General features: G+C 38.7%; 2 protein-coding genes across 2 annotated transcripts; both read left to right on the plus strand.

Annotated features, from left to right (window-relative positions):
• The first annotated feature begins 2,843 nt into the window (after nucleotides 1-2,843).
• LOC130010294 (D-beta-hydroxybutyrate dehydrogenase-like) lies at nucleotides 2,844-10,139 on the plus strand. Its single transcript, XM_050552453.2, has 9 exons — nucleotides 2,844-3,158; nucleotides 3,961-4,114; nucleotides 4,899-5,023; nucleotides 5,491-5,613; nucleotides 6,100-6,203; nucleotides 6,440-6,512; nucleotides 6,762-6,823; nucleotides 8,276-8,326; nucleotides 9,417-10,139. Exons 1-9 carry the CDS (start codon nucleotides 3,125-3,127, stop codon nucleotides 9,507-9,509), a joined length of 819 nt encoding a protein of 272 aa, XP_050408410.1. The 5' UTR covers nucleotides 2,844-3,124; the 3' UTR covers nucleotides 9,510-10,139.
• Nucleotides 10,140-12,806: 2,667 nt separating this feature from the next.
• LOC126823551 (D-beta-hydroxybutyrate dehydrogenase) lies at nucleotides 12,807-22,555 on the plus strand. The gene is made up of 9 exons (XM_050552450.2): nucleotides 12,807-12,946; nucleotides 15,632-15,785; nucleotides 16,347-16,471; nucleotides 17,203-17,325; nucleotides 18,147-18,250; nucleotides 18,583-18,655; nucleotides 18,952-19,013; nucleotides 21,000-21,050; nucleotides 21,848-22,555. The coding sequence occupies exons 1-9, from the start codon at nucleotides 12,913-12,915 to the stop codon at nucleotides 21,938-21,940; spliced, it is 819 nt and encodes a 272-aa protein (XP_050408407.1). The 5' UTR covers nucleotides 12,807-12,912; the 3' UTR covers nucleotides 21,941-22,555.
• The last annotated feature ends 255 nt before the right edge of the window (nucleotides 22,556-22,810 follow it).

Consider the following 22,810-nt stretch of genomic DNA (forward strand, 5'->3'; position numbering starts at 1 on the left):
GGCAGAGCCACGCCCATTTCCCATTTTCTTTTCGTGTGTCTTTGTGTCGCCTACAGGGCGCAATTCTTACTGGATTTTCTTCAAACTTGGTATACTTATTCCTTATACCCCAAGGAAGATCCCTATTGTTTTTGGTGCATGCCCGACCCCCAGGGGCAGAGCCACGCCCATTTCTAGTATTTGTTTGTTTGTCGTCTACAGGCCACATTTCTTAACTTATAATCTTGCATACACATTCTTTGTACCCTAAGGAACATCCCTATCGTTTGGGGTACATGCCCAACCCCCAGGGGCAGAGCCACACTTTATATACTTATTCTTTGTACCCTAAGGAACATTCCTATCATTTGGAACATCCTTATCATTTGGAGTAGGCCCTACATGCCCAACCCCCAGGGGCAGAGCCATGCCAATTTTCTTTTTGTGTGTCGCCTACAGGCCACAATTCTAAATTGATGTTGATGCACGACCCTCAACGCTAAACAAACCAAAAGCCTAGCCTTCTTGACAAAGTACCTTGTCAATCAAAGCAGAATTGGAATGTGGACGTATATTGTAGCGTTAGCGTTATGTTTATACCCCGATATAAGGTATATGGTTTTTGACAATAACAGTGAGGACCTACTGTATGCAAAATGGAAAAGCCCATTACGTGCGCCTTTACATTGGAAACTTTTTACCACGTGGAGTTAGTAGTTTATAGCATTAACATGATTTTAGGGAGCGAGTTTCCTTTTTTTTTAAATTAATACGACATACCTATGGCCCGAGGCCGAGGGTCAAAACACAATCTATTTTGTTAAGTCGTCCATATGTCGAAATTTAATCCACGCTTAGATTGTGTATCACTTTTGACCAAAGGTCATGAACTGGGTATATCACGCGTTTCTTAAAACTATATTGATACTGAAACCTCGATTCTTGCAGAAACTTGGACGTAATTACAAAGAGCTAGCTTCTGTAACAAGAAACTTTCAAGATGGCTGTACAATACAATGACGGTATATTACATTTCTATATAAACCTATATCGAAGGTTAAAGGGACAATAACACTCTTACTGGCTTGAAAGCTCCAGAAAACAAATAATATCTCTATCTAAGTACTAGATATTTAAGTGTCCTACCTGTTGTGTAAATTATCCATTACATCCTATTTTACTTGTCCAGAGGGTTCGAAAATATTTTTAAATCGAAGTTTCATTTGAAAAGGTTTACGTTAGACGTTTCAAACCATTATGTTGAATTTTTCAAAATTTTTAAAATAAGGTGTGTTAAGATGAAATTTGTATCATCAATTAATTGAAATATTGTAAAATAGTACAATTTGTTGACCAGAATAAAGATTGGGACATATTATTCAGTTACAACAAGAGTGGTATTGAGCCTTTAAGGCTCTCACTATTTAAGAGTGAAACCCCGTGGGGACTATACATGTCGGTTTTCTCCGTCATTTCTGTTTTCCGGAAGTTTTAAAATAAAACGTTGAGATATTTGACTGAAATTTGGAACACTACTGTATATGGCAGACTGATAAGTTCTACCGTTACACCGTAATGATAACTGAGTTTGAATTTCGTGAAAATCGGGCCAAAACTGTAGGATAAAATGGCTGCCTCTCGTGTGCAAAGAGTGTAAAAATATGGTATATCATGGTTGTGTACCCTCTAGAAGTCACAATATTGATCCAATTTTGATCAAACTTGATGAAATACATGTTTGTAACCCAAAGATCTTGGTTCCTTTCAATATTTGCGCATATCGGATCGCAATTTTCTGAATTATGGCCCTTGATTGTACGGAAAATCGCGTTTTAGCTTGTGGTCCCTCTAGACTTCACGATTTGTATCCGATTTAAAAAAAAACGTATGAATATATCACAGCTATACCCTAAAGATCATGGTTCCATTTGATATTTGTGCATATCAGGCCATAAGTGGATTCCCTAAGCCCACAATATTTATCCAATTTTAAAAACTGTTTAACAATATCACCGTTACATCTAATGATGGATGAGTTCAAATATCGGGAAAATCGAAACAAAACTGACCGACAAAATGGCTGCTCCTTGTACGCAAATAGTGTAAAAGTATGTAGTACTAAGGTTGTGGATGATGAAACTTAAAATATATGTTAATACCCCAAAGATATCAGTTTCTTTTGGTAGTCACGCGTTTCAGACCATAACGTCCTTAATTATGCCCCCTGATTGTGCGAAAAATCGCGGTTTTTTTTTGGGGGGGGGGGGGGAGCTTGTTCTCTATCCACCTCTTGCAAAATGTGGGTATATCTTGCATAGCAACCGCTGGTTCTTTTCTCCATAATGTTGTTCGCTTCTATTTTCCAATTCACCATTAAAATTTTCTTGCTTGACAGTTAATTATGACTATATAATGGTTGCTGAGTTGTATTAAAATTTACTAATTTGTATTCAGGACAGGAAACACAATGGCTCAGTGTTGGTCGAGAAAGTTTCTCGGGATTTTCCAGAGAAGAAACGTGTCAGTTGCGTTGGGCCGAGGGCCTGGCAAGGAATGGTACGTGTAGTCGTTGGGATGGTACAAAAACCCGAGGTCCCGTATTACGTTGGCGTACACGTAAAAGAACCCTTTTTATTTCGACGAAGAGTAGGCGGAAACGCCGCCGTCCGGGCGAAATTTCCGCTGTTGTATAATGCATGGCGTATGCCCGTTTTATTGTAAGGTCCATGGTGAGGGCGCTAAACCCCATTTTATTTTACACCCAACCCAAGATAACGCCAACAGTGAATGATGATAGACATACAATCACGCGGGCAGACACTTATCTATGTTGACGTATATACACCAATAGTTTATATACGTGGTTTGTGTTATTTATATCTTGAGGTTGTACCATTTCTCACAGTCGTTTATTCCAGTTGCCAAAATATACGTTTTCACTGTATATAAGGCATATATAAATTTCGATTGGAAGTAATGCTAATACTTGCAGTGATACAATTAGCTTAACATATTTGAAGACTGTATTAGGTCGTAGTTCTGTTCTACAACTATAATACATGTTTAGCAGAGCGTTATCGAATGACCTCTTTATAACCTATTTATAACTCTCGTACACGTACAGTATATAAAAATATTGTCCAAGATGTCTTCTGTGCTAAAACATGGAATGCGATTGGGTAAATATGACTTCAATTTATCTGTTATTGTGTGTACAAGTATCTTTTTGTGGTAAGAATTCGAGCTGCCTGGGCACCCCGTCCCTACCCCCGCAATCCAGCTTGCTGGCTGCGGAGGGGCAGTGAAGGTTTGTTTTGTTTGTTTTTTTGTTGTTGTTTTTTTGGAGGGGGGGGGGCACAGTTTACAGTATAGCCCCCACCCCACCTCCGGCTACGAGCCTGCCCGCAATTTAATGCACACATAACGTACATAGAATATCTAAGGTATACTATAGATGTTCCTATCAATATCAACCGGCTTTATAGTGTCGACGAGACGTTACACTCAATTCGAATCCAATCCATTCCATTTATAATCTATACCTTATTTTAAAATATATTTATATGTTCCGATTGACAATTACATGTTCCGAAATATAGTTTGTTTTGATTCACCATCTAACCTAACTCTGTAGGCTGCCGTCAATGACATGAAAGTCATACTTTTTCTGCACCGACTGGGCAAATGAAGACCGGCATCCAACATACAGTGCCCTACCTCGTTTTTTCGTCACATCCGAAAGACAATGTCGAACACCAACGGCACTGCGACACATTATAGTGAAAAATGCAAATGCCGCATTGTTACTTTCATGTTGTATTTTTCAACTAGTGTGTGGGGAGGAGGATTTACGTAGCGTACGGAGTGGCACATCTTTTGGTTACACATTTTTGTACACTATCTATAGGAACATTCCGTAGCTACTGAATATCGCCAAAGGGTGTATCATGAGAACTGTTCTGTGTATTTCTATGTTTTTAGCCCAGCTCCACGGGAAAGTTGCTCTGATAACTGGTTCCACTAGTGGCATTGGTAAGGGCATCGCCGAAGGACTAGCCAATCGAGGATGTGATGTCATTCTTAATGGATTTGGTACTGAAAATGAAATCCACTTATTGAAGACTGAAATTAATAAGTATGGCCAATGTTTATTATAATTTCTATAATACATGTGGCAGTGAGTGTCGTGTGTGAGGCAGAATATGTTTACACCTAATACCACTTATTGGGTACAACAGCTCGATTCACTTTGGAATGTCTGCATTAACTGTTCTGTTAGAACTATATGCAGACCCAAGGGGGGGGGGGGGGTGTCAGTGTTCAGGCGGTACATCGCTCCGGGGTCCATGGAGACCCGGGTTGCCCATAATATCTATTTGTTTTACGTCGACATAACCTGCATTTGTGCCGTAGAGCCCCCGATACGATCCCCTACTCAGACTATACAGGTGTAAAAGTTAGAAACCCTACTTTTGTATATGGTCTTAATGTGGTCTTAGTGTGGGAGCAGGGGGGGGGGGGCACATAAAAATACTCTCGGCGGCCCTGATATGAAATGAAATGGGGTTTAACGTCCTACTGTTCTGCTCCTAAACTGGGCTAATGAAGACGGGCATACGCCATACAGTGTGCTATGTGGGAAATTTTGCCCGGGCAGCGGCGCTACGGCTTACTCTTTTATCGAATTCCAACTGCCAAAGGATCTTTTACGTGCGCGCCAATATGTACACGTGACTTCGGTTTTCCGTCCCATCCGAACGACTAGACAGCTGTCATTGTCAGACCCTCCGTCCTACATCACTGACAAGGGGAAACCGAGCCGGAAAATCTGGATGAACTTCCTCGGCCAATGCAGGGATCGAACACTCGTAGTTAGCTTTTTGTTTTGTATGTTGCTCCTTTTTCATACATTATTATAGGAAATACGGATCAAAAGTGAATTTTGTTGGAGGTGATTTGTCGAAGTCAGAAGACATTATAAAATTATCAGAGGAAATATTTAAATTATATCCATCGGGTCTAGATATATTAATTAATAATGCAGGTTTGTGGTGTTTTAATTAACATTTATTTTTCGTGTATCACATCCGCCTTTCGGTTATTAATAGGTTACATATTATAAAATGTCGATACGTGGGGAGCGCCTTGGCTCAGTGTGTATGGCGGACTGGGTGATTTCGGGATCAATCCTAGTGTTGACCGAGAAAGTTTGCCCTTGTCAGTGGTGTATGGCAGGTACGTGGCCTGGCAAGGAAAAGTGTCTAGTCGTTCGGATGAGACTAAAAATCGAGATACCGTGTACACTTTGACATGCGTGTGAAAGAATCCTTAACAGTTGGCATTCGAAATAAGAGTAGGCATAGGCGGTAGCGCCAACTGTCCGGGCAAGATTCCCCAGATTAGCACATACTGTATTGTATGGCATATATTGTCCGTCTATATTAGCTCAGCGGTATACCGAACAGTAGGACGTTAAACTCCGTTTCATTTCTTTTTATCTTCTTATTGTAGGTATTCAATATGTGTCACCTATAGAATCTTTTCCACCAGAGAAATGGGATCTACTTATTAATCTCATGTTAACAGCTCCATTCCATCTTATACAGAGATTTTTACCACCCATGAAAACAAAAGGTAAACAAAGCAATCCTTCTTAAATCAAAAATATTATGTAGGCCTACATGTAATTTATTTTTGGTTGTTAATAAATGCGCATGCGATTTTATTATTTCCGTTTAAAATATGCTTAATAACTTTTGTTCGACAAACGTCGCGTAACTGTTCAATACGCGCTGACACATGAATTCGTCTGAACAAATTGACACATAGCGGGTTATGTAAATGGTATGCGACTTTCTGGCGTCACCCGGGCACAGCAAGTGGGACTTATAAGCGGACTATACTGTCAGCGTCAGCATAAATACATTTTGTGGGGTGACGGTGAATGGCGTTCTTCTTATTTGTTGATATATTATTAAAGAAAAGTCTCAATATTTTAGGGTTATTTTTCAACCTCAGTTTTTAAGATTCTGCAATCTGCAGATCAGGGTCCGATATTGCCTACACAAGAGGGTCGGCGTCACGTTAATTGGACACTTAACATTGGTTTTTCTATTTTAGGTTGGGGTAGAATTATCAACATGTCTTCAGCCCACGGTCATGTTGCTTCACCTAATAAATCAGCTTATGTTTCTGCTAAACATGGTTTAATGGGTTTGACGAAGGTAGGATATACAACATAAGACAATTTATATTGGATTTCTGTTATCAGGGTAATTAGTAGTAATTACACTTTCTCAGATACATTTCATTTCTATAACATTGTAGACGCGAGAGAGAGAGAGAGAGAGAGAGGGGGGGGGGTCTATGGCGGTCGGAGAAAGCGGGGAAATGGATATGAGCTGATGTATAATCAAATCCAGCTTAAATATACATAAATGATCTATTTATTTTAATACAGACGGTAGCATTAGAAGTAGCAGGAACAGGAGTAACGTGTAATGCTGTCTGCCCAGGGTATGTGGAGACGCCATGTAAGTCAAACATCAGTATAATACGATATCCAACAAAGGGGGGTAATTTAAAAATATTAACTTTTTAAAGAAATTATTTGTACAATGTTTGTTTCTCGGAGACTTTTTATATCATTTCTAAAAACAATATTGAGTTACTTACTTATTCTTAGACAGTATATTATATTACAAAGTTCAACATAATTTTTTTTCTAAGGTGTTTTCTTCCATTCTTTGTAAATTATTTTGTCCATTAATCTAATTTTCCAGTATTTATTGATCAAGCTAGAGATAGATCGAAACAACAAGGAATAACATTTGAAGAAGCAAAGGTTTGTCAATTTGGTCTACCTGCCAACATGGGTTTTATTAACACCCCTTATATTTTTATTTAAGATCGAAGATGAAATGAAACGAGGTTTAATATTTTATTTTTCTGCACCAACCGGAATAATGAAGATGGACATTCGTCGTGCATTGTGCTATAATTATTTTGTTTTTTTGCCCTGGCAGCGGCGCGACCTTCGCTAAATTCAGTTTCCAACTGTACGGGAGGAAACTTTGATGGTATACAGGGGTTGTGGTTTTAGTCCAATCCGAACGTGGAGACGCTTTTCCTCGTCGGGCCTTCCGCCTGCACTACTTAAAAGGTTGGAAAATCCCTATGAACTGTCTCGGCCAACACAGGGCCCCCCAAGTGAGCCAACGTCATACGATACCGTGCTGGGCGAGGTGTACTGTAAATACCCACAAAAAATTAGACTTCGTTTAATTATTCAAACAGAGTCCGCTACCAACAGTTAACCTCACTTCAAGTATCTCGCTATACTTGGCCTCAAAAACTGAAATGTCCACGAATATTTCAATTCAATGTCACTAATATACAGTATCATATACAGTAATAATATATATTATCTCAGGCGCGTAAAGCAGTGGACACATTAGCCGAATCGTTCGGCCGAATCAATCGGTGCCGAATTTTATTCGGCCGAATCAATCGGTGCCGAATTTTATTCGGCCGAATGGGTGGACACACTAGCCGAATGCTTCGCCCGATTCAACCTGTCGGTTGCATCACCTTTCACGTCACATGATTAAACATGGCGGCGTCTATGTCTTCAATCTATCACGTGACTTCTCGATATGAGTGGTGATTGGCTGTTGAATTCTATATTCGGCCGAATGCTTCGGCGAAACGGACACACCAGGCGAATATAATTCGGCCGAATATATCAAACCTGTTTGATTCGGGCGAATCATTCGGCCGAATGACAGTGGACACACTAGGCGAATTTCGACGCCGATTGATTCACCGAAAAAATGTCGAATAAACATACGTGCGATGCATTGCTTCACTCCATCTAATAAACATACATGTATGCACCTAAATGATTAGAAATATTGTAACAGAGCTTCTGATTTTATAAAATTCTAGCCGCTAGCGTATTCCCCAAGACCTCGCGCCAAACTGAACGTGCTCTCCAACCTGGGCCCTCCCCTGATCAAATTCCTGAATACGCCCTTAATTGTGATAGCGGTTTATGCTGAAAATGTGCAGATTTTTGAAAGAATGATTTTATTAGATAGGCTGTTTCACTTTGTTACTTTAGAATGCCAGTTAAACACGCACCTGTAGGACGTTAAACCCCCATTTTATTTCATTTCGTAAACACAGAATGTTGCTCTTTTGATAGAGTAGGGCCTATCCATGACCATACCGTATTCATTATAAGCATGGGACTAACGGCTGTACACCAGTAAAATCGCCTATGTATTTATTTCAGAAACAAATTGTTCAGGTGCATGCCACTGGCGAGCCTGTCGGCATTGATCAAGTACGTATGACTACTAATAACTACATTCTATTTTGTAACCAATTTAACAATAACATTAGCCACGCATTAACCGAATCCATTTAACAAAAGCTGAGTGATAAATACTAGTCCATTGAACGTATTAGCAAGGTTGATCGGCACATTACATCATTATTATTATTATTGTTCGATTTATATAGCGCTTCATTACATGTCGATTTTCCATCGGTAATTTGGGTGAACTTGATCTTGTCGTTGTCAAGTATGGTTTCATGTTGTTGTATTTTGTCTATATATGTTTGCTTCATATCTGTATTACTGTATTAGTTTGGTAACGTTGAGAGAATACTCTACGAAACGTCGCCTTAAAGGGACAATAACACTCTTGCTGGCTTGACAGCTCCAGAAAATAAAAAATAGCCTTATTCTAAGTACTAGATGTGTTAGTGTCCTACCTGTTGTGTAAATTATCCATTAAATCCTATTTTACTTGTCCAAAGGGTTCAAAAATATTTTTAAATCCAGGTCACATTTGAAAAGCTTTACGTCAGGCTTTTCAAATCATTTAGTTGAATTTTTCCAATTTTTTAAATTAATTGTGTTAAGATGAAATTTGTATCATCAATTAATTGGAATATTGTAAAATAGTACAATTTGTTGACCAGAATAAAGATTAGGACATATTATTCAGTTACAACAAGAGTGGTATTGAACCTTTAAAATAAACTAGAGATAACTGTGTTTTTGTTGTTACTCTATCCAGTTACTAAATGCCATTTAAAGACTATTAAGTTTCATAATGTAACATTACTTCGGAGATAAACACTTCCTGTTTCGCATTTAGAGGGGTGTTATTGTGCAATATACATGTCCTGAGATCATTAGGACCCAAGACGCGTTATCGACATTGTAACATGCTATTTTAGGATTTAAAGAAAAATTACTAAAACAGAGGGGTGTTATTGTCTAATTGACGAATCAAAACGCAAGATTCACCCTTAAGCAAATCCGCCATTGTAGCCCATAATAAACTTATTTCCAACAGGCCTGCAAGGGTTATGTACTTTCAGAAGACAATCTGTTGGTATTAATCTGGAATTATATTTTCTAGGTGGGGGAGGCAGTATGTTTTATATGTTCACCTGCAGCATCACAGATGACTGGTACTAGTATTACTATGGATGGTGGATGGACAGCAAGATGAACAATTTATCATCCCTATATGTAACTGTATGGGAGAGTTAAAGGAGCTAAATCGCTAACATTTGGGACCTAGAAATTGACAAAAGTGGGTCGCAACGCATATAATACTGTAATATGAATGTATATAAACTGATTTACATTCAATGGTTTCCGTTTTTACTCCAATTTCAAATTAGTTATGTTCGACGAAATAAGCCAGCAGTCTCAATCGAGTGCAAATTTCTAGCGTCTGGTTATTCCAGTCTACATACGTCGTTCGATTTGTGTGCAATGTGTCTAGCCTCATCCCTCGAGTCTCTTTTTACAACTGGGGCTGAAGCGCATTATGGTACACGATTCGTGTACCAATGGTAAAATGTTTATTTTGTCTTAAATATTGGATATCAAAAACCCATCTTATTCCGGTAAGATCACAAAATTCAATGTTGATTTAATTTGACAAATAAATCGTGTTTTCAATGTTGAAGATTTTGGATGATATTGAGTTAGAGACTTAGCTACTTTAAATTCATCCGAAGAACACTTAAGTATGACTAGTGGAAATAGTGTGTGTGTGTGGGGGGCATGTATGTTTGTTGTAATGTTGTGATAATAACTGTATGCGTTTTTAAGCAATAAACTTTATTTTCTACTCATTTCTCCTTATTTCATGCCCAAGAAACATTTTATGCAAGTGTTTGTACTGCACCACTCTATATTATACTATAGAATAAATACATGAGTATATTCCAGAAGAAATGGTTACCTGCTAGATATTGTAGCAATATGAAGGAAATTTTGACCAGACAGCCTCAATACTTCCTATTATTATTTTGAATTCCATCTCTCATGGGTTCTTTTACCTGTACGACAATGTATACAGAAAACCTTGGCTACCCCACCTCGAAAGAAATGTCTATATAAACATAAATTAAATTCTCTTCATCAGAATAAATAAAAAGACAGTTAATAGTATTAGTAATAAATATACAAATTTTATAACTTAAAATATATATTAATAGAGTACACATATATATACATACACTAACATTCTAACTAAAAAAATTATAAATATAAATTCATTTCTGTAACCTATTTATCCGTAATATACATTTTAAAATAACAATAAATAGAACTGGACGGAATACAAATAAATATTATACATTTACATGTTTGCTTTGACGTTGCATATGGATTATGAAAAAAGTATCACAAAGGGTAGCTTTATATACATTTATCCATTTACAGGGCCGTATTTACTTACTTGTAGGCCCAAGGTCAAACTCATCATGGCCCATCAGTTGAACAGTAATCTAGGCCCTACATGCTACTTATTGTACAAGGGCCCTTATGGTTTTTAAAATATATTATATACTCTTCAAAAAAAGTAGGGGATATTCAGAAACAATACAAAACTGCGGAAATGCACTGCTGATTTTTATTAGAGGTAGCCAGTGTATGTTAATAACAGGCCAATTGCCTACACATGAACATAAACAGTTCATATGGGCTCATTTCACTCGCAAAGAGATACACCGTCAAAAGTGAAAATGGATGTTTTTGATTTTTGTCTTAATAATGAGTAATTGCTTCACCAATCCTCAGACATTCAACAATTCGTCGTGGCATGCTCCTAATCAAGCGTCCAATCACGATTTGGGGCAATCTGACCCACTCCTCTTGCAGTGCCACGGCCAATTCTTGCAGTGCTGTCCGTTGACGTCGACGAACACGTCTCCCGATCAAATTAAACGTAACACACTAAAGCAACGATGCACTAAACAGTAAATCTTATGCAAGAACCGATAGGAAAGCAAACATGGATAGATAAACCAGCACATGGCAGTTTTCATCAACCCTTCCTTGAAGTGTCAAATTTGACAATGAACCCCTCCAATGTATATGGCTCTATTGCGTGTCGCATGTGCAGCTCAGTGGTTCTGTTGGGGCGATAAGTTCTTCATCTGTGAACATACTCTCAAAGCATGTCAAGTGTCCATGACTATTTATCATATCACAACCTGCATAGGTATTTGCATTTCAATATCCCCTACTTTTTTTGAAGAGTATATAATGAAATATCACTGCATGACAAACTAGTTTCCGATACCTGTGGGTCCTAGGCCAAAGGCCTACTTTGCCTATTGGTAAATCCGGTCTTGTCCTTTTATATATCCTGTGAATTTGTTCAACTAAAGGTATATACCCTAAATATCTTGGTTCCATTTGATATTTGTGCATATCAGACCATAAGTTCCTGGATTATGGCCCCATTTTAGCTTGTGGAATCTCTATTATATAGCCCACAATATTTATCCAGTTTTAAAAACTGTTTAACAATATCACCGTTACATCTAATGATGGCTGAGTTCCAATATCGGGAAAATCGAAACAAAACTGACTGGCAAAATGGCTGCTCCTTGTACGCAAATAGTGTAAAAGTATGTAGTACTAAGGTTATGGATGATGAAACTTAAAATATATGTTAATATCCCAAAGATCTCAGTTCATTTTGGTAGTCACGCGTTTCAGACCATAACTTCCTGAATTATGCCCCCTGATTGTACGAAAAATCGCGTTTTCTGGTGTGTTTTTTTTAGCTTGTTCTCTATCCATCTCTTGCAAAATGTGGGTGTATCTTGCATAGCAACCACTGGTTCTTTTCTCCATAATGTTGTTCGCTTCTATTTTCCAATTCACCCATAAAATATTCTTGCTTGACAGTTAATTATGACTATAATGGTTGCTGAGTTGTATTAAAATTTACTAATTTGTATTCAGGACAGGAAACACAATGGCTCAGTGTTGGGCGAGAAATTTTCCTGTCAGTTGCGTTGGGCGGAGGGCCTGGCAAGGAATGGTGTCTAGTCGTTGGGATGATACGAAAACCCGAGGTCCCGTATTACGTTGGCGTACACGTAAAAGAACCCCTTTTATTTCGACGAAGAGTAGGCGGAAACGCCGCTGTCCGGGCGAAATTCCGCTGTTGTATAATGCATGGTGTATGCCCGTTTTCAATAGTCCGTTTGGCGCAGACATGGACTTTTATTGTAAGGTCCATGGTGCAGAGAAGTAGTGCGCTAAACCCCATGTTATCTTACCCCCAACCCAAGATAACGCCAACAGTAAATGATGATAGACATACAATCACGTGGGCAGACACTTATCTATGTTGACGTATATACACCAATAGTTTATATACGTGGTCTATGTTATTTATATCTTGAGGTTGTACCATTTCTTACAGTGGTTTATTCCATTTGCCAAAAAATACGTTATCACTGTATATAGGGCATATATGCAATTATCTTTACATATTTGAAGACTGTATCATGCAACTAATACATGTTTAGCAGACGAGCGTTATCGAATGACCCCCTATTTATAACTCTAGTACACGTACAGTATATTAAAATATAGCCTAGATGTCTTCTGTGCTAAAACATGGAATGGGATTTGGTAAATATGACTTCAATTTATCTGTTATTGTGTGTACAAGTATATAAGATCTTTTTGTGGTAAGAATTCGAGTATCCCTTCCCTAGCCCCGCAATGCACACGTAACGTAAAATATATGTTCCTCTCAATATAACCGGCTTTATAGTGTCGACGAGACGTTACACCCAATTCGAATCCATTTCATTCCATACTAGTCTATACCTTATTTTAAAATATTCTTCATGTTAGTACACGACTAAACGTAGATATCCATCTGTTCTCATCAACAATTACATGTCCCGAGATAGTTTGTTTTGATTCATCATCTAACCTAACTCTGTAGGCTACCGTCAATTTGACATGAAAGCAACACCGGTTTTCTGAGTGGATCGCCGGAATTCAACGCTATTTACAGGCGAATTGTCAAATTCTAATGAGAGTACTGCCTTGTACGTGGTTGAATTTCTGCTCTCATTTTGTTTCAATAGTTTCTTCAAGTTATATGTACACAGCCAGAACCCATGTGTAACCGTAGCACAGGGAGCCTTTGCCTAGATGTCACGACACAGGCTCCCTGTGTCGAGCAGCCTGTGTTGAGTACATGTCAGCACTGATTCCCAGTGTCGAGCCGAGTCGAGCGCTACAAAGGGAATAATTTTCCGTCTGAACACTTAGTCCATGTGTAGCGCTCTACACAGGTAGAGCAGTGTATCAATTTTCTCCTATATGGTATCAATGTATGTATATCTGGTATCATCAGAATGTAAGTCTGCCGGGTTTCTGGTGGTGGGTGTGGTATTCCACGCTCAAAATGCCATGATCCCCAACTAGGCTAGATTAGCTCAAAAGTGTACCACATGAAAATCGCACAGCAATGTACCGTACATCTTCAGGTATTACAAAAACACTCTGACAGACATTTCTAGTGGTGGGGTACCCCTGACAGAGCTATTTAATTGCCAGACATTTGTAGTGATGGAGTATCCCTGGCAAGAGTTATCTAATTTCCAGACCAAAGCTAGGCTAGATTAGCTCAAATCTGTACCACCTAAAACAGCTTTGGGGTTGTTCAGTACCACCACAGGAATTATGAATGACCACTAGCAGACAGTTTGTGCGGTGGGTTGCCCCTTACAAACACGCCCAAAATAACACGCCCCCAACTAGGATAGATTAGTCGGCACCATCAATGTCGAAGAAACCATTGCAAAATTCGCAAGGGGCAAAAAAAGAAGAGTGATTATCCATTGATCATTATCATTCAGCTCTAACTCCGCGTAACTTGACCCCGTATAACGCGAATTATCGCTAACTCGAACAAAATTCGTTGAACGAATATTTTCTTTCGTTTTCCTTTTATAAAACATCGAATAACTCGGAAACTGTAACTCGAATTATCGGTACAATCCTTATCGAAGTCTTATTATTTACATCGCCTAACTCGAACTGTAAATAATGGATCTTGCAGGCGAGTGTGCCTTGGCAACTTTCCCATAAACTTGAAGATTTGAAAAATAAACGCCTTTTGTGGCTTTATCTAAGGGTGTAACACATGGTCTTTTATTGTCGTGAGATCTTCTATCGGACCGAACATCGTCTAACTCGAATTATTGTATAACTCGAACAAATTACCCGTCCCCATCATTTCGAATAGCGCGAATTTGGCCCCAGATTGACGTACGATTGTATATAAGCTGTAGTTGTTGTTGTTGTTGTTGTTGATATTTGTTGTGGGTATAAGCAGAATTTGATGAGATGCACATCATGATCACACGAAATATTCAGATTAAATCTCGTATTACCATTTGGTACTTACAGTGTTAGACGTTCGTCAAAAATCGAGTCCGGCTTGGTCGTAACGTTACGGCCTCCATTCATCAAATTATCGTAGGGGGGGGGGATATAATACGATTCCGAATCAAGTGACCCCGTTATTTATCACTGAGCGACTTCACAATTAGGTTTGATGTAGTTCTGCTTACTTACAGTGGTGGATTTAACGGGCTCAATGGGCTCCAGTCCCCTCCTCTAGAAATGCCATCATTTCATAGCACTCGCATTGATTGGTCCACTGAAATAACGCCAGAATGCGCTAATTTTGTGGCAGAATTTTATTTTTTTCTGGGGAAGGTACTTCTAAATGGCTCCGACACAAGTGCCTGAAATGCCAGGAAATCACGTTTTCGGCCTCCAATTTCTGAAAATTTCCAGGGGGGAGAAACCCCCCAGACCACCCTGGCGGGGCTTCGCGCCTTTGCCGCTCGCGGTTGCTGTCGGTGATCAGGGGCCCCCCACATGTTCCAGGCCCCAGGGCCACCACGATGGTTAATCCGGCGTTGCATGAAAGTCATACTTTTTCTGCACCGACTGGTCAAATGAAGACCTGCATACAACATACAGTGTGCTATGAGGAAAATTTTACCTAGACAGCGACCCTATCTCGTTTTTCGTCACATCCGAAAGACAATGTCGAACACCACAGGCACTGCGACACATTTTAGTGAAAAATGCAAATGCCGCATCGTTACTTTCATGTTGTATTTTTCGACTAGTGTGTGGGTAGGAGGATTTACGTAGCGTACCGAGTGGCACGTACATCCTCTGGTTACACATTTTTGTACACTATCTATAGTAACATTCCGTAGCTACTGAATATCGCCAAAGGGTGTATCATGAGAACTGTTCTGTGTATTTCTATGTTTTTAGCCCAGCTCCACGGGAAAGTTGCTCTGATAACTGGTTCCACTAGTGGCATTGGTAAGGGCATCGCCGAAGGATTGGCCAATCGAGGGTGTGATGTCATTCTTAATGGATTTGGTACTGAAAATGAAATCCACTTATTGAAGACTGAAATTAATAAGTATGGTCAATGTTTAATATAATTTCTATAACACATGTGGCAGTGAGTGTCGTGTGTGAGGCAGAATATGTTTACACCTAATACCACTTATCTTCCAAATACAACAGCTCGATTCACTTTGCGATGTCTGTGTTCATTAACTGTTCTGTTAGAACTATATGCAGGACCGGGGGGGGGGGGGTACAGCCGGTATCGCTCCGGGACCCACGGAGCCCCGGGTATAATAAATATCTATTTGTTTTACGTCGGCATGGCGTGCCGTAGAGCCCCCGATCCGATCCCCTACTCCCACTATGCAGTCGTTAAAGTTAGAAACTTAATTTGGTCTTAGTGTGGAAGCAGGGGGTTGGGGGGCACCTAAAAATACTCTCGGCGGCCCTAATATAACACTCGTAGTTAGCTTTTTGTTTTGTATGTTGCTCCTTTTTCATACATTATTATATTGACAAGGGGAAACCACGCCGGAAAATCTGGATGAACTTCCTCGGCCAATTCAGGGATCGAACACTCGTAGTTAGCTTTTCGTTTTGTATGTTGCTCCTTTTTCATACATTATTATAGGAAATACGGATCAAAAGTGGATTTTGTTGGAGGTGATTTGTCGAAGTCAGAAGACATTATAAAATTATCAGAGGAAATATTTAAATTATATCCATCGGGTCTAGATATATTAGTTAATAATGCAGGTTTGTGGTGTTTTAATTAACATTTATTTTTCGTGTATCACATCCGCCTTTCGGTTATTGATAGGTTACATATTATAAAATGTATATACGTAGGGGGCGCCTTGGCTTAGTGAGTAGGGCGGACTTGGTGATTTCGGGATCAATCCTGTGTAGACCGAGAAAGTTTTCCCATGTCACTGGTGCATGGCGGGTGACCTGGCAAGGAACAGTGTCTAGTCGTTCGGGTGAGACTAAAAATCGCGATACCGTTTACATATTGACATCCGTGTGAAAGAAGCCTTAACAGGTGGCATTCGAAATACGAGTAGGCCGTAGCGCCAGCTGTCCGGACAAGACTCCCCTGATTAGCACACTGTATGGTATGGCATATATTGACCATCTATATTAGCCGAGTCAGTGCCGAACAGTAATTATAATTTTTCAAAGCTATATTTTTGTGTTTTTCGATCAAATGAATGGGAAATAAACATAAAAAGTTTACATAAGTTGATTTAATAAATAGTCATTTAGATAAAGTGTTCAAAGTATAAAAAAAATTGTATTTGAAACTTTTTAAATCATAATCAGTCAACTAAGCGTAGGCACTGAACAAAGCAGTAACACAGTTACAGTATGCAGTGGGGGGGGGGGGGCACTGAAATTGCCCTGGGTTGCCACATAGGCTTGTCAGGGCCCTGACAGTAGGAAATTAAACTCTATTTTATTTCATTTCTTTTATTTGTTCGTTATAGGTATTCAATACGTGTCACCCATAGAATCTTTTCCACCAGAGAAATGGGAGCTACTTATCAATCTCATGTTAACAGCACCATTCCATCTTATACAGAGATTTTTACCACTTATGAAAACAAAAGGTAAACAAAGCAATCCTTCTTAACTTCTTAAATAAAAAATATTGTGTAATTTATTTTGGGTTGTAAATGCATGCGCATGCTCCGAACGTGGCACATTGCGTCAAAATTTCGTTTTACTTGTCTTCGCTACACTAGGATCTCGAAGAGCTGTTATCATTGACGTGTTCTGGATGATGTGAAGGATTAGCCAATGAAACAGTCTGTTATGGTGAGCTTTTTATGTGAGATGCACGGAACTGTGGGTAATCCACTAGACACATCAATGCTGATTGGTTAATCAAATGGCTGACGTCATAGGGTCAAAATCCGTTCGTATGACCTTTGACGCGACCTCCCAAAACAACTGGTCAAATTTTCGTGTAGTGTAGGTCATCGAAAGTATAAAAACGAAACGAAATATAGATCTGTATTTTAATCAGATTGACACATGAATTCGTTTGAACGAACTGACGCATGACAGGCCGATGTAAAAGGTATAGCATGTTCCTGAAGCAACGACTGCGAGTTTCACAACATCTGGCTTGATAAGATGTACGTATTAAAGCGAGATCAAGCCTTCTATTGAAGATGAAGGTATAGGCGACTTTATTATTCAACATCAGGTAAATACATTATGGGGTGGCGGTGAATGACGTTCTTCTTATTTGTTGATCTATTATTAGAAAAAAGTCACAATATTTACGGGTTTTCTTTCCACCTCATTTTTTAAGATTCTGGAGACCAGGGCCCTGTGTTGTCTACACAAGAGGGTCGACATCACGTTAATTGGTGCGAAAGACATTTGGACACTAAAAAATAAACATTATTTTTTTCTATTTTAGGTTGGGGTAGAATTATTAACATCTCTTCAGTCCACGGTCATGTTGCTTCACCTAATAAATCAGCTTATGTTTCCGCTAAACATGGTTTAATGGGTTTGACCAAGGTAGGATATACAACATAAGACAATTTATATTGGATTTCTGTTCCCAGGGTGATTAGTAGTAATTACACTTTCTCAGATTCATTTCATTTCTATAACATTGTAGACGCGAGAGAGAGAGAGAGAGAGAGAGAGAGAGAGGGAGAGGGGGGGGGGTGCACTGGACACAATCTAGGTCATTTCGGGACTAATATATGATTCAGTTATATTTCTTCAGTACTTCATTTGCGAATAAGGTTCTTCGGCAGTGGGGGGAAGCGGGAAAATGTTTATTTGCGGGTGGATAATCAAATTAAGCTTATATATACATAAATGATATATTTATTTTATTACAGACGGTAGCATTAGAAGTAGCAGGAACAGGAATAACGTGTAATGCTGTCTGTCCAGGGTATGTGGAGACGCCATGTAAGTCAAACATCAGTATAATACGATATCCCACAAAGGGGGACAATTTAAAAATATCAAACTTTTTAAAGAAATTATTTGTACAATGTTTGTTTCTCGGAGACATTTAATATTACATATTTCTAAAAACACCATTGAGTTACTTAAAAGGTAACTGTCCCAAACAAGTTTATGTTTCTTATTTTTAGACAGTATATATATATATTATATTACAAAGTTCAACATAATTTTATTTCTAAGGTGTTTTCTTCCATTCTTTGTAAATTATTTTGTTCATTAACATAAATATTTTCCAGTAGCCATTGATCAAGTTAGAGGTATATCGAAACAACAAGGAATAACATTCGAAGAAGCAAAGGTTTGTCAATTTGGTCTACCTGCCAACATGGGTTTTATTAACACCCCTCAGTCTCTTTTTCTTATTTCTATATGAACAAGATGAAATGAAATAAAAACGGGATTTAATATCTTATTTTTTTCTGCACCAACCGGGATAATGAAGATGGGCATACGTCGTGCCTTGTGCTATAATGTGGTTTTAGGTTGGGGTTTTTTTTTTTTTGGGGGGGGGGGGGGGTTGCCCTGGCAGCACCACTACGACCTTCAATTATTCCGATTTCCAACTATATAGAGGAACTTTGATCAGCTACTATAATGGTATACAGGGATCGCGGTTTTTCGTCCAGTCCGAACGTGGAGACGCTTATCCTCGTCAGGTCTTCCGCCCTGCACTACTGACAAGGCTGGAAAATCCTGATGAGCTTTCTCTGCCAACAACAGGGCCCGCTAGTGAGCCAACGCCATATTCACCGCAGATAGTAGATTAGCCGGGGGTGTGAATACCCACCAATTTATTAAGAGTTAAACTTTTAGAATAATCAGTTTTAATTAGCCAACCGGGACCGCTACCAACAGTCTACCTCAGCATGTATCTCCTACATGCCCTCACCAGCGGCTGCCAGTCAGGATACGCCCACATTTTGCAAGAGATGGATAGAGAACAAGCTAAAATCAAAAGCGATTTTTCGTACATTCAGGGGCCATAATCCAGAAAGTTTGTTCTGAAATGCGCAAATATCAAAAGGTACTGAGATCTTTGGGATATAGAGATATAATTTAAGTTTCATCAAAATCGGATAAAAATTGCGACCTCTAGAGGTTCCACAACATTCGTATCACATACTTTTACACAATTTGCGTACAAAGAGCGGACATTTTGTCGTTCAGTTTCATTTCGATTTTCCCGAAATACGAATTCAACCTTCATTATGATGGAAAGTTGATATATTTAAACGTTTTTTTAAAATCGGATAAAAAATTGTGACCTTTAGAGAATCCACAAGTTAAAAATACGATTTTTCGTACAATCAGGGGCCATAATTAAGGCAGTTACGATCCAATATGCGCGAATAAGTAGAAATATTGTAACAGTGCTTCTGATTTTATAAAATTCTAGCGTAGTCCCCATGCAAGACCTAGCGCTAAACTGAACGTGCTTAATTCCAGCCCAGACCCTACCTTGATCAAATTCCTGAATACGACCTTGATTGTGATAGGGATTATTTTGAAAATATGCAGGTGATCTACAAAAGAATGATTTTATTAGATAGGCTAAATTTCATTTTGTTTCTTTAGAATGCCAGTTAAACACGCACCTGTAGGACGTTAAACCCGCCATTTCATTTCTTGAACACAGAATTTTGCTCTTTTGACCATACGTATTCCTTATAAGCATGGGCGTCACACATGGGGGTGGGGGTCCGACCCCCCCAATTGTTTTTCGGGGGGGGGGGGGGGGGGTCTGAATATGCTTGGACCCACCAAAATTGTTTTACATAGTAGGCCCAAACTCCTATTTATTTACAACAATTATTAGGATTAGTTAAGATTCTATGTGTATAAAACCTGTACATATTCCAATATGGTTTATACTGCTAAAATAAAACACAGAGATAATCATCCTGGAAACATGTGTGAAGTGAAAAGTACCTGTGTTCCATAAAATTGTGTCTAGTTAGCCTGTCAGTAATATTTTGTTAATTTTTTTCTGCCACTTATCAGAGTGAATCGCATGTAGGTACCCAAAAACATAACCGCCTAAACCAAATATCTATCGCCCGCTCAGCCAGCAACGTAACCATAATGCTTTTGCACGCGGTGTCTTGGTAGACAGCATGGTCATATGGTGTTTGTTTATATTTTTTAGGGGTTTTAAAAAATGGGTTAGGGTTAGGGTTGCGGACCCCCCCCCCCCCCAATATATATTTCACGGCTACCCCTCTGCTTATAAGCATGGGGCTAACGGTTGTGCACCAACAAAACCGTCTATATATATTTATTTCAGAAACAAATTCTCCAGCTACATGCCACTGGCGAGCCTGTCGGCGTTGATCAAGTACGTATGACTACTAATTACATTCCATTTTGTAACCAATTTAACAATAACGTTAGCCACGCATTAACCGAATCCATTTAACAAAAGCCGAGTGAGAAATACTAGTCCATTGAACGTATTAGCAACGTTGATCGGCACATAACATCATGTCGATTTTCCATCGGTGATTTGAGTGAACTTGATCTTGTCAATTATAGCTTCAGTTATGTTGTTGTATTTTGTCTATATATGTTTGCCTCGCCTCAAAATACATTAGAGTAGCTGTTTTCCGTGGGGTTTTTTTTGTTGTTACTCTATCCAGTTACTAAATGCCATTTAAAGATTATTAAGATCCATAAGATCTGTTTCGCATTTAGAGGGGTGTTATTGTGCAATAGACATGTCCTGAGATCATTAGTGACATTTGGACCCAATCGACGCGTTAGCGTCGCGGGTTCTAATGTAAAATCTCAGGACATGTCTATTGCACAATAACAGTGACACCCCTCTATATGCGAATAAAGAAGAGTTTATCGACATTGTAACATGCTATTTTAGGATTTTAAAAGAAATTACTAAAACAGAGGGGTGTTATTGTCTAATTGACAAATCAAAACGCAAGATTCACCCTTAAGCATGTTACAATACAAGATAACGTTATATGTGGAGTCGAAATGGATGTTCAAGGCTATAAATGAATGTGTATCAGGGTATACATCCCCCCCCCCCCATAATAAACGTATGCACAAGAGGCCCGTAAGGGTTATGTACTTTCAGAAGACAATCTGTTGGTATTAATCTGAAATTATATTTTCTAGGTGGGAGAGGCAGTATGTTTTATATGTTCACCTGCAGCATCACAGATGACTGGTACTAGTATTACTATGGATGGTGGATGGACAGCAAGATGAACAATTTATCATCCCTATATCATGATACTGTATGTTTATTATAAAATGAAAGAGTAAAAATCATCTAATATTAACACTTTAGTATTATAACCGTGCAGGTTATAGTATAATTTAAATCTTGAATATTTAAGATAATGCATTATTAATTTTAAAAGTGAAAGGCTTCAAATTGAATTTATTTAAACTCTCGGGACAATAAATATTCTATTACTTTAAAACATTAATTGTATGTGTGCTATTAAAAGGTGACTAGCCAATGATGAAATGTTATGTAATGCTAATGACATGTTAATTTATTATAATCCCTTATTGTTTATAAAACTGTTATAGACAGAAAGTAACTGCTTGCGGCTGTGGTTTCGATCCCAGGTGTGAGCGTATGTGGCTTGGAGATAGGGGCGCCTTCTCAACCTTGTGGGTTTACTCCGGGTACTCCGGTTTCCTCCCACAGCAAAGACCCCTGCGCGTGCGCTAAGATCATTAAAATGAACTTGTCTGCGATATCACCTTCGGTGGAAGCGGACGTTAAACGCTAAGAACAACAACAAAAGTAACTGCTTATAGCCTGTCTCGTGAACATGCCAATCGTATGATTAATCTATTAATTGTTTCATTTACCATTGTTTTATTTCTTATATTGTACATTATTACATCAATGCTTATTTATGTCAACACTTGATCTAGCCAAGTGATTAGAAGTAATTCCATATAAATATGTGATTGTACTTGATACGTCAGTCATTTAGGTCTATCCGACTTAGTAGCAAAAGGTACTAGTCGGTTATCCGCGGTCCTGTAAGTGTATGTAGATAATTGTTATTATAAGTTTCCAGTATTAAAGATTTGAAGAACCATTCCAGACTCTTGTAA

The sequence above is a fragment of the Patella vulgata genome, chromosome 6, assembly GCF_932274485.2.
Source record: "Patella vulgata chromosome 6, xgPatVulg1.2, whole genome shotgun sequence".
Taxonomy (NCBI): Eukaryota; Metazoa; Mollusca; class Gastropoda; family Patellidae; genus Patella; species Patella vulgata.